Source organism: Ovis canadensis, chromosome 2, assembly GCF_042477335.2.
Source record: "Ovis canadensis isolate MfBH-ARS-UI-01 breed Bighorn chromosome 2, ARS-UI_OviCan_v2, whole genome shotgun sequence".
In the NCBI taxonomy this organism is placed as follows: Eukaryota; Metazoa; Chordata; class Mammalia; order Artiodactyla; family Bovidae; genus Ovis; species Ovis canadensis.
The window spans coordinates 22,661,117-22,679,237 of NC_091246.1; the positions used below are offsets into that span (position 1 = coordinate 22,661,117).

The 18,121-nt window shown below is 40.8% G+C and overlaps 2 protein-coding genes across 2 annotated transcripts in view; both read right to left on the reverse strand.

Annotated features, from left to right (window-relative positions):
- Positions 1 to 250: 250 nt before the first annotated feature.
- Positions 251 to 13,517, reverse strand: CAVIN4 (caveolae associated protein 4). Its single transcript, XM_069575558.1, has 2 exons — positions 12,607 to 13,517; positions 251 to 3,007 (listed from the first exon to the last, which is right to left on the reverse strand). Exons 1-2 carry the CDS (start codon positions 13,012 to 13,014, stop codon positions 2,330 to 2,332), a joined length of 1,086 nt encoding a protein of 361 aa, XP_069431659.1. The 5' UTR covers positions 13,015 to 13,517; the 3' UTR covers positions 251 to 2,329.
- A 9-nt stretch (positions 13,518 to 13,526) lies between these two features.
- Positions 13,527 to 18,121, reverse strand: part of TMEFF1 (transmembrane protein with EGF like and two follistatin like domains 1) — a 102,750-nt gene continuing 98,155 nt past the window's right edge. The window contains exon 10 of the mRNA XM_069575557.1: positions 13,527 to 14,646. Coding sequence (XP_069431658.1) covers positions 14,562 to 14,646 — 85 coding nt within the window. The 3' untranslated portion in view covers positions 13,527 to 14,561. The remainder of the gene's footprint in view (positions 14,647 to 18,121) is intronic.

The window sequence follows — 18,121 nt, forward strand, 5'->3', positions numbered from 1 at the left end:
AAAAAAAAAAATGTTAGTTCAATTGATATTTACTCTGCATACTGTACTGATGTGCTCAGTCATGGCCTACTCTCTGTGACCCCATGGACTGCAGCCCACCAGGCTTCTCTGTCCATGGAATTTTCCAGGCATGAATACTGGAGTGGGTTGCCATTTCCTTCTCCATTACTCTGCATGGTGCCAGAAAGAACACAGCCTATAACTTCTTTACATCCTGCTTAACCTAGAAACATATCTATCATAAGCAGGGTTACTATATCAGATTCATGCCATATTGTTTGCTTTTATTATCAGCAAAAATATTTACAAATAGGACAATGACATCAAACTTTGTATTAATATCTTTTTTAATTCAAATTTATTATGGCTTTAAGGAAATATTTGATTAGGCATCCAAGCTTTTGCTAAACCATAACATTTTAAAAATTATTCCTTTTGAAGTATTGTTCAAAGCTGTACATACTTTATAAAAAGATAATGAGATGAATAATTCACAATTTTATGTATTCATGCACAGTGAAGAGGAAATGATACTGAATCAAACTCCCAAACCCAATAGCTGGGTAACTCAGTTAAATATTTTAAAGCTGATTTGTGTGTGTGCGTGTACAATTTTTAGTTACTACCAGAGCATCTAAAACTGATCCGAAAGCTAACTGTTGTCCAAAAGTCTTCAGATTCTTCAAATTCCATAATTCCATTTCTTCCCTTTCTCAAATCAAAAGGTTTAAACATACATAATTGAAGAACCAGTATGATCATTTTTCTCTTTAACAATAATATCTACTTCTGAATCAGCTACTTAGCTGATCAGGTAAGATTTACAGCTAACTGACAGGTAGAATCTGGCTTCCTCCCAAAGCAGCTGTGATGAACTCCCTGAACACTGTTTTAGACAGGTGGGCCTTGAGGGGTTCACTCCAGAAATCAGAACATTTGAGGTGATTTCCAAACACTGCACAAGGTCTGGCTTTAGAGAGGCCTCTTGAAGGTACAGCACAGTTGCTGAGTTCATGATGCTCAAGCATGCTGCTCTAGTCCACCAGAGATCTGTGCAGAAGATAATCAGAGAAGAATTTTCCAGGAAATGTTTTAAGACCCAACTCAAACCCAAGATCTGGGTTTAGTCTCTGATGAAAAAGATGTCACACAAACCTTTATTTTTCATTCATGATTCTGTGAAAAGGAAAACCAACTTTAGTGTCTGTCCCACCTAGGTCCTTACTGCTTGGAGCTCATGGCTTTTTCAGAAGATATGATTATTTCAATTCTGTTTTTGAGGAACCAGTGGGGTTTTTTTTCTCTGGAAATGGTTCTTGCTCCCCCCAGAATGTGTAACATTTCATTAATCTTCACAGCAGTTCTCTGGGGTGGGCAGTACAGGTGAACTCTCTTCATTTCACTAATCAGACGATTAGCAGACGACTTGCCAAGTGGCTTGCTATAAGCAAGGCTCTGATGCCAGAACCGAGTGCTCAAGTCCAGCACTTCCATGTTTTTATGCAAAGGCATCAAAAAGGGGTGTGACTGCCAATTTACTAACAAATTTATTGATTTGAACAGATAGATAAAATCCACACATGAGTTATTCACCTTGTATTAATCTAGACCAAAATCAAGAGTTGACTTGCAAATAAATCATGGCCACAAATTTGCCCTTCATTTGTTGCAGACTAGCAAACACCTTGGAGAAGGCAATGGCACCCGACTCCAGTACTCTTGGCTAGAAAATCCCACGGATGGAGGAGCATGGTAGGCTGCAGTCCACGGGGTCGCTAGGAGTCAGACATGACTGAGCAACTTCACCTTCACTTTTCACTTTCATGCACTGGAGAAGGAAATGGCAACCCACTCCAGTGTTCTTGCCTGGAGAATCCCAGGGACAGCGGAGCCTGGTGGGCTGCCGTCTACAGAGTCGCACAGAGTTGGACATGACTGAAGCGACGCAGCAGCAGCAGCAGCAGCAAATACCTAACTAGCCCTCACTAGGAAACTATTTTTTTTGATGGGCAAGAGAAATGAACTTAAAAATCCACAGCTGCCATGAGAGTGACCTAAGAGAGGAAGCTGATAGAATCAAATAAGCCCTGGGGGAGGAGAGGGGAAAAAAAATGTTCTCCAGGGGAGGAAAAAAAAAAAAAGAATTCCCCAGGAGATTACAAGGAAATGTATATTAATAACTTATTATCTTGAAGATTTAAAACCTAAGAAATGAAACAAGCATATCATTTGTTTTCCTATATGGCATATACATGTAAATGACTCTATTAATTAAACTAAGATTGTATGATTAAGGAGACTTACAATTATATTTAATTCCTCTTTATAATTACTGCTTTAAATCTAGCAAAAGAGATTCATCATCCTCTACTTTCACCTGGGGTTTAAAAGTAACTTTCAGAGGCTCGGGGGTCGAGATCTCCCCACATTCTTGGGGAGGACGCGGGGCACTGGCCTCCTCAGGGTCTGTTTCACTGAGCACCTCGGGGTAGCGCTCACTGATGGGGCCTAGAGCCTCGCCCCTGGCAATGATGTCCACCCCCACCTCCCGGACCTCTTCTGGACCCTCGGCCACAGCTCGATCTTTGGTTTTCCGAAGGCTACGCATCTTAAAAGCTTCCCTTGAGGGAGCTGCATTGGAAATGGATTTCTTAAACCTCTCCCCTGACTGCTTCAGCCTCTCCCCCGACTGTCTCAGTCTCTCCCCCGACTGTCTCAGCCGCTCTCTCCTTTCTGGGGTCACTATTCTAGTCCTAATTCTGTTCACTTTCTTGTCAAAATTCTGCCGCGTCTTCTGCATGTTTTCTTTGGAAAAGGCCTTTTTGATGTTATCAATGCGCTCCTTGCCTGACTTTCTAAGCCTGGCAGACCTGCTCTCTTCAACGAAATATTCTTCATCTGAAGACAGATCAACTGGGGTATCAAAGACTTCGTCCTCCTCCTCTGGACTCTCAATCAAGCTTCTGTCTTTCACAACAGAAAGGGACGTCGGACACTGAACCTCCTCCTGAAGGAGAGAGAAAGCAAGCATGTTAGCTATGGATTCTTGGACCTTCCAGCCACACCTTTTCAATCTCCTCCACAGGTTGCTTATCCTCCACCCGCTCCTTAAATGCTGGTGTTTCTAAAGGTTTCTTTTTCTTCATCTCCCAAGCTCACCCTGAGCAACGTTATCCACTGCTCTACCTTCAAATCCAATGGCAAGCAGACTCAACAAATCTTCCCTTCACCTCTCCCCTTCCCCTAAGATGAAGACTCATTTCTAACTGGCAGGCAGACTTCTTCACCTAGATGTAACGCAGGCATCTCTAACTTATCCAAAAATCAAGGCCCAGCCGTCACCCTTTCCCGGACCTCTCAGCACTAATACCTCCAGTTGTCACCCAGAGAGAAACCTCAGAATCACTGTCCCAAATATTCCCTGCTCTCATCCAACATCCAACTCATCACCAAGCACTGTCGGTAACACTGCTTACCATCTAGTAATTACTCTGTTCCCTCTTCCTTCCTCCTTGCCTCTACCAATGTCTTAATTCAGGCTCCGCAATCTTAGCCCTGAACTTATGAAATACCTTCACCACCGTATCACCTAAGTATTTCCTGTGAAATGTTCCTAAAACATACATCTGATCACATCCATCCTCTACTTTAAAACATTTGGGAGCTCATCAATACTCAAAGGACAAAGAGTTCAAATTCTGTAGTATAATTAGATAACTCTTTGGTTTGAACTACACCTGCTTTCCCAGTCCTCCCGTCCAGCCACACAAACACTCTGAGCCCCTCCAACACATGCCGTTCTCATCCCTCCACATCTTCATATACGTGGTTTTTGCTACCTTAATTAAATACCTTTAAATGCTCTTTTCAACTTTGTGAACAAAATCTTCAAGTCAAACATGCCCAATCTCCCCAAGAGACCAATTCTGTCTCCAATTTATACCCAAATGACACAAAAGTACTTGTTGTTCACTTAATAAGTCATGTCCGACTCTGTGTGACCCCATGGACTGCAGCACACCAGGCTTCCCTGTACTTCATTATCTCTCAGAGTTTGCTCAGATTCACGTGCATTAAGTCAGTGATGCCATCCAACCATCTACTTAACAATATTTTTCACAGTCTGAATTGAACTGGAGCTCTATTCATTTATGTATGTCTCCCTGGGGCCTTCACTAAATTAATAGGTTCCATGAAAGCCAAGGTGTATCTTATTTATGATTTATGCCCAGCATCTATCAGAGTGCCTTGCACATAGTAGGTATGCTCAACAAATGCCTGCTGGAACAAAGAAACACATGCCTTCATTCAACAGATTGTTACTAAGCACCCACAATGTACTAGTCAATATTCTGGGCACTGAGAGCCTCCTGTGAGTAAAACAGTAAAAGAACCTGTATTCTCAGAAAGAGAAATAAACGAGTTATCTATATAGTATGTTGGATGGTAATAAATGTTAAGGTAAAAAATAAAATGGGGAGTGGGGATACACAGTGACTGGGGAGAATGCTCAGAAAGGTCTCACTAAGAAGGTGACATCCAAGCCTAGACCTGAAGGTAACGCATATCCCAGGGAGGAAAGGAGAAAGCAAAGAAGGCATCATGACTGAAGCAGAATGATCAAGGGTCAACAGAAGGAGAGAAGGTAAGAGAGGGGGCGAGAGGGCCAGCGCACATAAGGCTCTGTAGCCAATAATGATTGTGGCTCTTATTCCAGGAGTGTGATAGGAAGCCTTCTAAAATGTTCTGGGTGACATGATTTGACTCATGCTGTAAAAGGGTCACCCTGTTGAAATGAGGCAGCCGAGGGTAATGAGAAGCAGGGAGAGCAGGTAGAGACCACTGAGCTCAATCAGGTGAGAGGTGGTCAGGGTGTTGGCAGAGGTGGTGGTGAGAAGCGGTCTGATTCCAGATCCACTGTGAAGGCAGCAGTCAATGGGATCCACTGCTAGACTGACATGTGGAGACATCGAGGGTGATGATTCTCAAGTCCAGGGCCTGAGCAAATGAAGGACAGATTTGCATTACTAAGACTGGGAAAAAGTTGGCTTAAAGCTCAACATTCAGAAAACTAAGATAATGGCATCTGGTCCCATCACTTCATGGGAAATAGATGGGGAAACACTGGAAACAGTGGCAGACTATTTTGGGGGGCTCCGGAATCACTGCAGATGGTGATTGCAGCCATGAAATTAAAAGACGCCTACTCCTTGGAAGGAAAGTTATGACCAACCTAGATGGCATATTCAAAAGCAGAGACATTACTTTGCCAAAAAAGGTCCATCTAGTCAAGGCTATGTTTTCCAGTGGTCATGTATGGATGTGAGAGTTGGACTATGAAGAAAGCTAAGTGCCGAAGAATTGATGCTTTTGAGCTGTGGTGTTGGAGAAGACTCTTGAGAGTCCCTTGGACTGCAAGGAGATCCAACCAGTCCATTCTAAAGGAGATCAGTTTTGGATGTTTTTTGGAAGGAATGATGCTAAGGCTGAAATGCCAGTACTTTGGCCACCTCATGCGAAGAGTTGACTCATTGGAAGACTCTGATGCTGGGAGGGATTGGGGGCAGGAGGAGAAGGGGACGACCGAGGATGAGATGGCTGGATGGCATCACAGACTCGATGGACGTGAGTCTGAGTGAATTCCGAGAATTGGAGATGGACAGGGAGGCCTGGTGTGCTATGATTCATGGGGTTGCAAGGAGTTGGACACAACTGAGCGACTGAACTGAACTGAACTGAAGATTGGGAAGACAGTGGGAGGCAGAGACTGGAGGGGAAGGATACTGACTAAGATGCTGAGCATGCCAACTTTAAGATGTCCACTGTACATGCACGCAGAGATGACAAGTAAGCAGTTGAATATATAAGTCTGCAATTCAGGAGAGGTCTGGACTAGAGATTTATATCTCTAGGAGTCATTAACATAAAGATGAAACTAAAAATCATGACCAGTTGAAAGAGACCACCAAGAGATTGAGTGAGTGGGTCTACACTCCATTACTCAAAACTCCCTGGAAGCAAAGTACCTTTTAAAAATCAGAATATTTCAGATTTGGGAAAATAATATCTAACATTCCCAGTGAGATCTTGGGAAGAAAAAAAAATACGAACATTCATTCCAGGGTGGCATAAAGAGTACAAATAGCCTCATGCTACTTGAGGTTGGGTTTGCCTTCAAATGAGTTCAAGTCAAGTTAGGTCTTGCTACCAAATAAGTTACAAAAAATTTATTTTTAGAAATTTTTGAATTTTGGTGTTATAGACAGATAAATGGATTTGGGACCTAAAGATAAGAAGGAAGAGATGAGAAAGAATCAAAATGGAAAAATATCAGCCAGTGAGGCAGGAGGAAACCCAAGAGAGAGGGACACCCCCAGGAGCCCAGGGGAAAGAAGTTTTAAGAAGAAAGGGAGACTACAAATATGCAAAAGAGAAGAAGAGAGAGAGGGAATAACTATGCCAATGTGTCAAAAGGTAAGGATGAGAAATGGATTGAACTGGCAGACACTAGTAACCTTGAGAATGAGCCCAAAAACACAGCTGCTAAAGGACCTCAATTCACTATTTACAGGTTACTTTTAAAACTAAACCAGAAAAACTTGAAAGATCATGAGATTTCTAACTGAACCGATGAATTTTTTAAAAAGAAACTATGCTCCCAGGCTTCCCTGGGGGTCCAGTGGTTAAGAATCCACTGTGTAATGCAGGGGACACACTGGTTCAACCCCTGGTCCACAACTAAGTCCATGCATCACAGCTACTCAGCCCACACTCTAGAGCCCACAAGTTGGGAATACCAAGCCCGTGTGTGACAACTGCCGAAGCCCACGAACTCTAGAGCCTGTGCTCCGCAACAAGAGAAGCCACCTTGTAGCGTACTACAACTACAGATTAGCCCCCGCTTGCCACAACTAGAGAAAGCCCTGTGTAGCACAGACAAAAAATGAATACATCTAAAACAAAACAAACTAACAAAAAACTGTGCCCTTACTTTAAGATCCAGATTAAATCTGTTCAACCAAAAAAATTTACTATGTAAGAATGTATATTCATATACATTCCAAAACCTATCAGCCCGATAGTCAAGAAGGAATCCCTGGAACTTTATTTCTTTGGATATTTACTTAAAATTTAATTATTAGGCTATAGGATTGGACAGTCTAGTAGCTTAAAAAAAAAAGTCAGGGTGGGTAACTGATAGCTCTCTGATGAATCAGTTAGAAGCTGCAACTTTATTCCTCTCTTTTCCTGACCACCTGCTACAGGGAGTGGCTTCAGCAGCCCTGCCTGTGTGGGTGTAGACTGAGGAGGTATTAGAAACAAAGCTGAAGAATCATTACTGTTCAGTGAGAAAAACCTTCACAATCCTGCTGTAGAGAAATCAGATCTGGCTCAACTCAGAAATCACAAACCCTCCTTCAAGTGCACAACAAACTCTACAAAATTAGGCTTAACAACAAAACAAAACAGAGGTGAAGTCAGAGAAAGAACTTGTTAAGTGAATCTATTTGTTGTAATGCCTATGCTTCAGAGATATCATGAGTTAGTGGTGAATACACTATAATAATAATTGAAAACAATTAGGGTTGAATTATTGTTGAGTTCCAAGTATAATTATTATGCATCTTTTCATGTAAAATTCTAGGTAAGAAGATGAGTTTTATAACAAAACAAGTACTATGAATCGGAGTATAGTAGCCATGATTATCAAAGTAGTACAGCTAGGAGAAGTCTGAATATTGATAAGTCCAGAGCTTATCATTAGGGAAAGGCCTAATACCTCATTTGGGAAGCAAAGGCATGTGATTAGTAAGCAAAATTGTTAGAAGGTATGATAATCCTCCTTCCTGGCTTTCATGATGAGAAGGTCACCAAGGTGAAAGCATGTTCAAAAAGAAATCATAATTGTATGATACAGAGCAGATACTTTTTTCCAAAGCCAATGTCCAGGATTAGGTAAAAGCTCCACTGTACACAACTGGGGGAGATAAAGTACCAATAAAGTCTGCCACCGAAAGATATATCCAGGGAAATCTTTCTGAGGAAAAACCCAAATGGAAAGGTAAGCATGTTACAGCTAAATTACTCATCTTCAAGTTAATTTTAGTAGAAGGCACAGTCTCAGTAAAGCTGTGTGTGTGTGTGTGTGTGTATATACACATATATATACATATATTAACTATAAGAATAAATTTGAAGAATTTGGGGAATTCTCTGGTGATCTAGTGGTTAAGATTTGGCTCTGTCTCTTTCACAGACTCAGTGCCTGGTCAAGGAACTGAGATCCCACAAGTGGAGCAGCCAAAAAAAATTATAAGAATTATAACTGCTACAAAGAACCATATGAATGCTGTATTCTGTGTTCCAACATCTAAGAATCCCCAAATCCACTGGTAGTTGCCTGTATCTTTTTTTCACAAGCACTCCCAACTACATGAGATAGCTACTGCTTATTGACAAGGGGCTGCTTACTCTGCACAACTTAATTTCACAGACTCTTCACAGCATTATGCCTCTTAGCTGCTTTTTCATACCATCTTTTATTCATTCTAATAACTGCTGGGGCTCAAAGAAAAGAAAAAAATAGCAAGTTTCAGGGAATAAACAGTTTATAGAAACAACTTTTTAAAAGAATTGTATGTTAACAGACACACACGAGACAATTCGGACTTTTCAGAAACTCCTGTTTTATTAAGCCACTGAAGTCCTTATTGCCAAATTCAGACTTAAATTGAAGAAAGTAGGAAAAACCACTAGACCATTCAGGCATGGCCTAAATCAAATTCCTTATGATTATACAGTGGAAGTGAGAAATAGATTCAAGGGACTAGATCTGATAGATAGAGTGCCTGATGAACTATGGACGGAGGTTCATGACATCGTACAGGAGACAGGGATCAAGACCATCCCCATGGAAAAGAAATGCAAAAAAGCAAAATGGCTGTCTGGGGAGGCCTTACAAATAGCTGTGAAAAGAAGAGAAGCCAAAAGCAACAGAGAAAAAGAAAGATATAAGCATCTGAAGGCAGAGTTCCAAAGAATAGCAAGGAGAGATAAGAAAGCCTTCCTCAGCGACCAGTGCAAAGAAATAGAGGAAAACAATAGAATGGGAAAGACTAAAGATCTCTTCAAGAAAATTAGAGATACCAAGGGAACATTGCATGCAAAGATGGGCTCAATAAAGGACAGAAATGGTATGGACTTAATAGAAGCAGAAGATATTAAGAAGAGGTGGCAAGAATACACAGAAGAACTGTACAAAAAAAGATCTTCATGACCCAGATAATCGCAATGGTGTGATCACTGAATGTGAAGTCAAGTGGGCCTTAGGAAGCATCACTACGAACAAAGCTAGTGGAGGTGATGGAATTCCAGTTGAGCTATTTCAAATCCTGAAAGATGATGCTGTGAAAGTGCTGCACTCAATATGCCAGCAAATTTGGAAAACTCAGCAGTGTTTTCCAGCAGGACTGGAAAAGGTCAGTTTTCATTCCAATCCCAAAGGCAACGCCAAAGAATGCTCAAACTACCGCACGATTGCACTCATCTCACACGGTAGTAAAGTAATGTTCAAAATTCTCCAAGTCAGGTTGTAGCAATACGTGAACTGTGAACTTCCAGATGTTCAAGTTGGTTTTAGAAAAGGCAGAGGAACCAGAGATAAAACTGCCAACATCTGCTGGATCATGGAAAAAGCAAGAGAGTTCCAGAAAAACATCTATTTCTGCTTTATTGACTATGCCAAAGCCTTTGACTGTGTGGATCATGAAAAACTATGGAAAATTCTGAAAGAGATGGAATACCAGGCCACCTGATCTGCCTCTTGAGAAACCTATATGCAGGTCAGGAAGTTAGAACTGGACATGGAACAACAGACTGGTTCCAAATAGGAAAAGGAGTACGTCAAGGCTGTATATTGTCACCCTGCTTATTTAACTTATATGCAGAGTACATCATGAGAAACGATGGCTGGAAGAAGCACAAGCTGGAATCAAGATTGCCAGGAGAAATATCAATAACCTCAGACATGCAGATGACACCACCCTTAGGGCAGAAAGTGAAGAGGAACTCAAAAGCCTCTTGATGAAAGTGAAAGAGAGTGAAAAAGTTGGCTTAAAGCTCAATATTCAGAAAACTAAGATCATGGCATCTGGTCCCATCACTTCATGGGAAATAGATGGGGAAACAGTGGCAGACTTTATTTTGGGGGGCTCCAAAATCACTGCAGATAGTGATTGCAGCCATGAAATTAAAAGACGCTTACTCCTTGGAAGGAAAGTTATGACCAACCTAGACAGCATATTCAAAAGCAGAGATATTACTTTGCCAACAAAGGTCCATCTAGTCAAGGCTATGGTTTTTCCAGCGGTCATGTATGGCTGTGAGAGTTGGAATGTGAAGAAAGTTGAGTGCCGAAGAATTGATGCTTTTGAACTGTGGTGTTGGAGAAGACTCTTGAGAGTCCCTTGGACTGCAAGGAGATCCAACCAGTCCATTCTAAAATATCAGTCCTGGGTGTTCATTGGAAGGACTGATGCTGAAGCTGAAACTCCAATACTCTGGCCACCTCATGAGAAGAGCTGACTCATTGGAAAAGACCCTGACGCTGGGAGGGATTGGGGGCAGGAGGAGAAGGGGATGACAGAGTATGAGATCACTTGATGTCATCACCAACTCAATGGACGTGAGTCTGGGTGAACTCCTGAGTTGGTGATGGACGGGGAGGCCTGGTGTGCTACAGTTCATGGGGTCGCAAAGAGTCAGACACGACTGAGCAACTGAACTGAACTGAACTGAAATCTTGATTGTTACCTGGTCTACTCTTCACAGAAAGGTTCTCAGAAGAAATGCTGGATACTAAGAATGTTTCCTGGCATGCCTCATGCAAGTGGAGCGTGAGATATACCGATGACTATTAATGCCCTTGGAAAAGTGAATTCAAGAATGAAGACGATATTCTCGTACTAAATCTAGACCCATTACATACACTGCCAAAGGCTCCTGATAGTAAGATGACAGATGCGTGTGTGTGTGTGTGTGTGTGTTTTCCCAAAAAGTCTGGAGAAGGAGTTTCAGGGACTTGGGGGGTGTGGCAGGGGGGAAGAAATGGCAAAGCCCTTCAGATGGCATAGTCCAACCTGCCTACCTCTGAAATCAGCAACCTTCTCTTCTCATTCTTTCTCCTAAATAACTAACAGGCTCTTCACAACAAATCCTAAATACCACTTACTATGCCAGTATAACCTTATCAGTCAACAGTGGGCTACAAAGAACTGACTAAAGTGTAAAGAATCCCCTGGGGCATTAATGGCCCACATCCCTGGTATCTTACAAATACCCGCCTACATAATCCAACTGTGTTCCTATTTCAATTTGTTTTTATTCTCCTAGGCTTTTCCCGTATGCATATGGGCATCCACCCATTTAAAAAATACAGCATGATAACATTACAAATATGCACTAGTGAACATCCCTGCACATATTCCTGATTTTACACATAGAACAAGTTCTTTGATGTGAAATTTTGAAGCCAAAAGGTTTGTGAATTTTTAAGGTTCTTAACACATACTACCAAAACCACCCTCCAGAAATGTACCAATTAATATTCTACTAGCAGAAAATGAAAGTGCTTGTTATTTCCTATTCTTAAACTCAGAATATGTTTCAGTAACTGTAAATATTTAAATAGGTGAAAGTGGAATTTTGCTCATTTATTTGGTGTTCTGTGAACTGACTGATAATGACTTTCCAATTTTTCTACCATGAGAGTTCAAGCTTTTCCCTTTTGATTTGTAATAGTTTTAAAACATACAATAGGTTTTAGGCATTTGCCATGGATGCATTCCTATCTCAAAAAACATGAGGGTCAAGTGCAGATAAGATAGGAAGATAGGAACTTACTAGCTCAATACACAATGCCACATAAAAACTACCATATAAAATCAGCTAAGAGGCATTATAATCAAATATAAGGAATTACTTAAGTGACTCCTATGCTTGTATAACTATAAGAAAAAAAAAGAACTGCCTGATTGTTTGTCAAGAAATACTGTTTTGCTTATAACTGTGACTTACACATTATTATATGCAAAAAATTCAAGAGACAAATTAATTTCTGCAAAGTTTACATTTTTATTGTTTAGGGCTTTCCAGGCTCTCCATAGCAAGGGAAAGAACCACATTGTGGGGCTACAGGTCCTCAGTTTCTTTTTTTTTTTTTTTCCATACAACAAAGAGGTGTTTTAAACTGGAGGCTTCTTCGCTATCTTCTAGTTCTAACCTTCTCAAAGGCTGTGAGAGGGCACCATGCTAATATGGCTAATATCCCAAAAGCGGATTACCAATATTAAGTTTCAAAGGCAAGAAATAGACTCAGCTATGATCCACAGTTCATATTACATGGAATGGTTGAGAAGCTCAAAACACGGACATGATAGTACACCAGTTAACAGAGAAATGGCTTTATCCTGAGATCCCTGCTGATACAGAACTCCACCACACACATGTATACAACAGTCACCATGTAACACTGGAAACTCGGATAGGACACGCTGGCCATTAAAGGATGCAAAAGATTGCAGTCATTGAGTTAAACACACAGCTTACCTGGAATATGACCACACGGAATTTGTTTTTCTTCATTATTTCTTCTTGCTTAGCTTCAACTTTTTTAACATGAGTTTGTTGCTTCTCCACCCGGGCCTTCACGTCTTTAATGTGAGCACTGACCTTTCGGGTTTTCTCAAACAACTTGTTAATGACATAGCCCATGTTGCTGTGTGACTGTGAAAACTTGAGCAGGTCGATCTGGACGGACTTGACGGCGTTCTCCATCACCCTGTGTCTCTCCTCTATCCTCTTCTGGCTGGCCTGCACGCTGTCCACGATGGCAGCGACTTTGTCCAGCACAGTCACAATGGTGAGAGCGGCATCTTGGTCTTCATCTTCTGTCACATTCGACAGGCGATTCTGGTGGATTTTATCAGCATTTGAAGCTGACCTATTATGCTCCATTTTAATTAGTTCTCAGTGAAAGATGTCTTACCACAATCAATTCTGGCACTGAGGGCAAAAAGTTAGCTTGATAACGGGCAACAGGGTTGCTTAAAGGGTTGGAAGCCCCACCCCTGGAGGCTGGTCAAGTATTTGTAACTACAAATACCCATAGATGACTGTTCTGCAATATGAACCCTCGCAAAGCACTGGGTGCTGTTCCAAACATGCTTACTGACTGACTAAGGGGCTCAAATAAGACTGTGTGGGTAGAAGAGGGAAGCTTTTTAAAAAGAAAAGTTCCCTAAAGCCACCGTGTTACTAATATTAAGCCTAGAAGCCAAATAACTAAACAAGCAAACTTTAAGTGATGGGTGAAGCCTTTTGCCTTTAGACAATTTCAAACATTATTTATAAAAAGCAACTGGGAATTTTGAACAGAAATCTGTTTTTTCCATTAATCTCACATATTAAATGTACTGATATATCAATATCAAAGAATGCAGTAAATAAACACACCAAAACAGAGGCCATATAGTGAAAACATTATATTATAACATGCTTTTCCAAACCAAATATTAAAATTAATATTTTGAACATATTCTTAAATTCTACATGCATACTTCTGAATACCTAAACTACATGTTAAACAGCTGAACACATTCTACTCACACTTCAGATCTTTAAACATCAACAATCTATTAGTATAGCTATCACTACAGAACAAATTTGGATAGAGGTCTGAGATGATTTTTAAGCTCACACAAAGAGCACCAATTGTTAACAATCATTTTTGCATTTTATTCACAAACACTGATACCATTGGTTTATTTATGTTAAAACAAATACTCTCTTTAAAAATGAATGTATATTAAAGTAGTTTAAATGACAGTCGGCTTTATTCCAATCTGCTTGTTAAACAGACTATTTTCACAACATCTAAGTCTACTTTTCCGTGATCCGTTTCATCATTGCTACCATATACTTTCAAAAATTAATTCAGAATTATTTTTTCAAAGAGAGGAATGATCAAATTCCAGTCCATACATCTTATAAATATTTTACATCTAACACACACAACTTTATATTTCATGCGATAGGCAGTGTCTAAAAAATCAGTTAATAAATCTCAAAAACATTGAAATGTCTAAACACAGTGTCTTCTAGATTTTTTTTTTTTTTTGTAAGAAAAGTAATCTGTAAACATCTTTACCTTTAGTTCATGCTTGGTCATTTGCTGCGGTCATTGTGGAAGAAGTGGGTATGACTTTGTAACCTTTTGTGAAGTGGTCCATCTTTGCAAAAATATTACATTCCATGGGTAAAGAACAAGTCTTAGAATTACCATGTGGTACAAATTTGTGAAATCAATTTCTGTATTTAAAAACATAAAACAAAGACTACTAAACAGTCCAAAACTGTTGTAGCTGAATATTTTAAATACGAGCCAACAGTACTACACTAAAAATGTCCAAAAATAAGGCCTCTGAAATAAATATTTCCGTTCTTTAAAAAAAGACATAATAAATGTACATCACATGGTCAGTGTACATATAAAAGTCACCAGTTCAGACCATTCTGGATGACGTATCTGAAGTAAAATGACCTAGGTTTTGCTTCTGTCGTCGTCCTCTATTATTTTTAGGGCATTTTCTGTTAAGAAAAAAGGAAAATGTCATTTTGTTTAGGATATTTCAAATGTTTCTAGGTTAATACACATTCCACACATAAAGCCACATTGCAAATGGTCACATGAAACGGAAACAGATGCAATTTGATGACAGACCATCATGTCAGACTGCCGCCTTTCCTACAAAGCTGGGAGGTAAGAGGGTTAGACATGCAATGCAGGTGTAAACACAAATGAAGCTCACTCCCAGGGCCTCCCGCTGCATGTGCAACCCCAAGAGGAATCACCACCCTTCTTCTGGCCTGGCAATTGCCAAACCGCAGTGACTGGTAACATGGAAACTTGTGACAGCAGAAAGGATCCTTGCTTATGTACTTTCTCTGAGCATGACAACACCCTCAAAATGACAAGGACAGCTTAGATGAAGGAGAAATCAGGAAGAAATGTGCTTATCCCTCAAATCAGAAAATACAGGAAATGCCTAGTTATTTTAGACAGTAACTCAGAAGAAGTCATTCGACACCCTGCTGGGACAAACCACAAAACCCAGGACAGAACCGGGGGATAAGAGATACTTCTCAGTCGGCTCTCACAGTTCTGTGCATGTTTCTCTGCAGTGGTTTGAAGCCTGTCATGCCATGTGCCCACCCACTAGAATGTAAACGCAATCAGCTCTCACTGTGCACAAAGTGCTATACACTACACAACATGGAATAAAGGAAGCTGGATGAGCTCCAGTAATTCGGAGTTTAGGCTCTGCTAGAAACTAGCTGTGCAACCCCCTTTTTCTATAAGCAAAATATTAAGAGTTGGACTAACCTCTAAAATCTCTTCCAGCAAGAACTTTATAATCTACTGGTAAGAAAGTCTTGAGACAATGAGAACTTCCACCCTGAAGTTCCAGATTTTTACTCATTTTCCAAGAGCACTACTTTGTCTTGATGTAAAAGCCCTGATGGTGACACTTCCAGTTTACATACTGTTTTTCACAAATTTTACCTTACTTATCCTCATAAAAACACTTAGAGGTAGACAGGGCTGGAATCAACTCCATTTCACATATGGGAACACTGATTGAGAGGGACGGCAATCTTCCTCAACTGTCACAAACTCACCGTGACACGGGCCAAGTTCCTGAGACCATGGTTTTTTCCATCTACACAATAAGGGGGTTTAAGACGCCAAGCCTAAGAGAAGAAAATTTCACTCCTGCAGTCTTGATAAATGTGTCAGTGGGAACATCCCTTTAAAGGAAGATTCCTCACATGTAACAGTCACCACAGGATAAGTGAACAGCTGTCGCAATGGACTGTGGGAGAGACACTCCTTAAAAATGCAGTGCAGGTCAGTCCATGTGCATAATTATAATATCCTCAATTCAAGGGAGCAAGACCTTCTAGGGGTGAAAATGCCATCATAAAAAGGCCTCAGGAAGAGATCTATGATAAATTCAATGAGATGACCCTTCAGACATAGAGTCAGAGGGTAGTGAAGACACTGTAACAGTTAAAAATAAATATAAGGCAATGCCTATGTGTCTGTGAAGGCAGCAAGTGGACTTGGGATATAAACTGCTGCTGCTGCTGCTGCTAAGTTGCTTCAGTCATGTCCAACTCTGTGTGACCCCATAGACGGCAGGCCACCAGGCTCCCCTGTCACTGGGATTCTCCAGGAAAGAACACTGGAGTGGGTTGCCATTTCCTTCTCCAATGCGTGAAAGTGAAGTCGCTCAGTCATGTCTAACTCTTAGCGACCCATGGACTGCATGCAGCCTACCAGGCTCCTCCGTCCATGGGATTTTCCAGGCAAGAGTACTGGAGTGTTGGGATATAAACTAGAGGTTACTAACTTGAATTCCCTGGTAGCTTAGTTGGTAAAGAATCTGCCTGCAAGGCAGGAGACCAAGTTTAACCCCTGGGTCGCGAAGATCCCCTGGAGAAGGAAATGCCACACTCCAGTATTCTTGCCTGGGGAATCCCATGGACAGAGGAGCCTGGCGGGCTACAGTTCATGGGGTCGCAAGAAACAGACATGACTTAGCGACTAAACCACAACCACCACTAATTAAAAAACTACCTGCAATTTAATTTTAATTTAGTAGCTAAGGCTTATGGCACAGTGGGAATTGAGGCAAAGAGCTGGACAAAAGGCTGGATAGGATTGACAAAGGGCTTAACTATCTCTCTGCTCTTGGGTGAAGTTTTCCCAACCTAGGGCACCAGTTTCCTCACTTCTCTAGAATGAAGGGGTTGAATACAAAGGAACTTCTTGCTGACTCTAACATCCTTCGATCTTTAAGGAACTAACAATCACTGGGCCTCAAAATCTTCCCTTACCTCTACCTTACTCACCTTCCAAATCATCTGTTATTCCACTTCTGCTTTACTCTAACAACGTCCTAAATGGTCTTCCAAAACCTCACATTTCCTCTCCAATAAATTTTTCAGATGACACACAGAACTAATGCCCTGGGAAAATGATTCACACCAAGTCCCTCCTCTGTTGCAAAACCCTGAACTGCTACAAAATCAAGTCTGAATCGCACTCCCACAGGAGGATCATACTTAGCAAATATATTTCCCAAGATGACTTAACATGGATCCCCCCTCTTCTTGGTGGTTCCATGGTACGAAGAATGGTTTAGCAATCAGGCAGCACCAAATCCAAATCCAGACCCTTTCACTTACTAGCTGGAGGACCACAAGCAAACTGCTTCACCTCTGAGCCCATGTTAAACAGCCACAGGCAGCCCTGCTGTTACATAGTGGGTTTATTTTTTCTATATTCTCTTTCTGCTGTCATTATTTTTTATAACATTATGTCCCTACTTTAATCTACTGCCCAATTTCATATTCAGTAGTCTTGCCTAAGGGCAGATCATCTGTTCTATAGAATAAAGTCCACTGGCTTCTAGCACTTGTATTTTTTGAAAAATATGTTATTCAGAGAAGAGTTTGTCATCATTGCTAGATTCATCATTTTAGCTCCAGATGGCTGAGACCACAGAAGGTCTGGCTTCTCCCCAGACTTCAGATAGAAGAGCCATAAATCCATTATGGCCTGCCAATATCTGCACTTGATATAGCCCAACCCTCAGCCCAGAATAATGCAGAAATGTATATAGATGATGTTTATGGGAGTCTAAACCAAACTGAAAGGAGATAGGAAGAGGTAAGCAAGAAGAAAAGACCTGAGACTCAGAAGCATAAAGATGAACCAGATGAAAACTTAATTTTCTTAGAGTTCTCCAAGGTCCAGTTCAGTAATGACTTACATATTTCCACTCAGCCTGGAAAACACCTCTTTTTAGGCCAACTGCTCTCCAAGTATGTCCTTTACTTTGGGGTTCAGTTATGATAAACTCCCCATGGTTTTAGTTATGACAGAGTATTTTAAAGCTTACTACTTATAACTGTATTCCAGAAAATGAAGTAATGCTAAGACAACATATTTAAAAAGCAGTTTTCTTTAACCTCTGATTTCTTCCCTTCTTGTATT

Bases quoted from the DNA above. Each gene is read 5' to 3' on its own strand.
- CAVIN4 (XM_069575558.1), bottom strand. From the start codon at position 13,014: ATGGAGCATAATAGGTCAGCTTCAAATGCTGATAAAATCCACCAGAAT. The intron at 3,008-12,606 runs GTAAGCTGTGTG...TCTCTCCTTCAG, and splicing joins TCCGTGTGGTCATATTCCAG to GAGGAGGTTCAGTGTCCGAC.